Source organism: Empidonax traillii, unplaced genomic scaffold (genome assembly GCF_003031625.1).
Source record: "Empidonax traillii isolate 1590-97213 ecotype Southwest subspecies unplaced genomic scaffold, ASM303162v1 scaffold1901:size54395, whole genome shotgun sequence".
NCBI lineage: Eukaryota > Metazoa > Chordata > Aves > Passeriformes > Tyrannidae > Empidonax > Empidonax traillii.
Genome location: NW_020957094.1, coordinates 1 through 1,194, shown reverse-complemented (window position 1 = coordinate 1,194; position 1,194 = coordinate 1). Strand labels below are relative to the sequence as shown.

At 64.8% G+C, this 1,194-nt stretch overlaps 1 protein-coding gene across 1 annotated transcript in view; it reads left to right on the top strand.

Annotated features, from left to right (window-relative positions):
• The window catches only part of BEST2 (bestrophin 2), a 4,942-nt gene extending 4,091 nt beyond the window's left edge, over positions 1-851 (top strand). The window contains 3 exon segments of the mRNA XM_027908981.1: positions 183-398; positions 471-551; positions 696-851. Coding sequence (XP_027764782.1) covers positions 183-398; positions 471-551; positions 696-851 — 453 coding nt within the window.
• Positions 852-1,194: the final 343 nt, after the last annotated feature.

Here is a 1,194-nt window from a genome sequence, read left to right as displayed (position 1 = left end):
CACTGGGAGGTGCACTGGGGGCACTGGAGGAGCACTGGGGACACTGGGATGGGGTCCTGGGGGCAATGGGAACACTGAGAGGGAGCACCGGGGATACCGGGAAACCCTGCGGAGACACAGCGGGCACCCAGTGGGATGAGGATGGGGGGACAGGGATGGGGGGACATTGAGAGAACACTGAGGAGACCCTGAGGGGCAATGGAGGGGACCCGCCAGGGTCCCCCAGGTGACATGTGTCCCCCCAGGTGGTGACCATTGCCGTGTACACCTTCTTCCTCACCTGCCTGATCGGGCGGCAGTTCCTGGACCCCGCTCAGGGCTATGCGGGGCACGAGCTGGACCTGGGAGTGCCTGTGTTCACCCTCCTTCAGTTCTTCTTCTACGTGGGGTGGCTCAAGGTGGGTAGGGTGGTTACAGGCAGGGGTCCGGGGACACCTAGGGACACTTGGGAACAGCTGGCCCTCCCACAGGTGGCCGAGCAGCTCATCAACCCCTTTGGGGAGGACGATGACGACTTTGAGACCAACACCCTCATTGACCGTAACTTCCAGGTGCGAGGGGTGAGGGGACAGGCGGGATGGGGGGACACGGGTGCGACGGGGGACCTACGTGTGCAGGGGAACCCAGATGTCGGGGATGGGGAAGGGGTGTCCGGGTGAGTCCCCGGCTGCCAGGTGACACCCAGGCGCTGGCAGGTGTCGATGCTGGCGGTGGACGAGCTGTACGGGGAGGTGCCGGCGCTGGAGAGGGACCGGTACTGGGACAGCACCTGCCCCCGCGCTCCCTACACGGCTGCGGCTGCGCCCCCCCGGCAGCCCACCTTCCGGGGATCCGCCTTCGACGTCACGTGAGCAGGACCCCGATGACACCCCGGGACCCACCTGAAATCCCTCGACCCCCTCCAACCCTACAGCAGAAACCCCAACCTTGGGACCACCCTACCCCTAAATCCCTGGAAAACCCCAAATATGAGATCCCAAAACATTCTAACTGTCCTCCAGGGAACCCACCCCAGGTAACCCCAAGATGCCCGGGGCGGGCTTTGAGGTGACCATGTGGGAGGGATCGGGGTGAGCCAGGGTGGGTTCAGGGGGCAGTTTTTTGTGGTGATCCTGGAGGGGGTTTGGGGGTGGTTTTGGGGCAAACCTAGGTGTCAGTGGGAGGGAGGAGGGCCTGGGGTAACCCGGGGGGGGG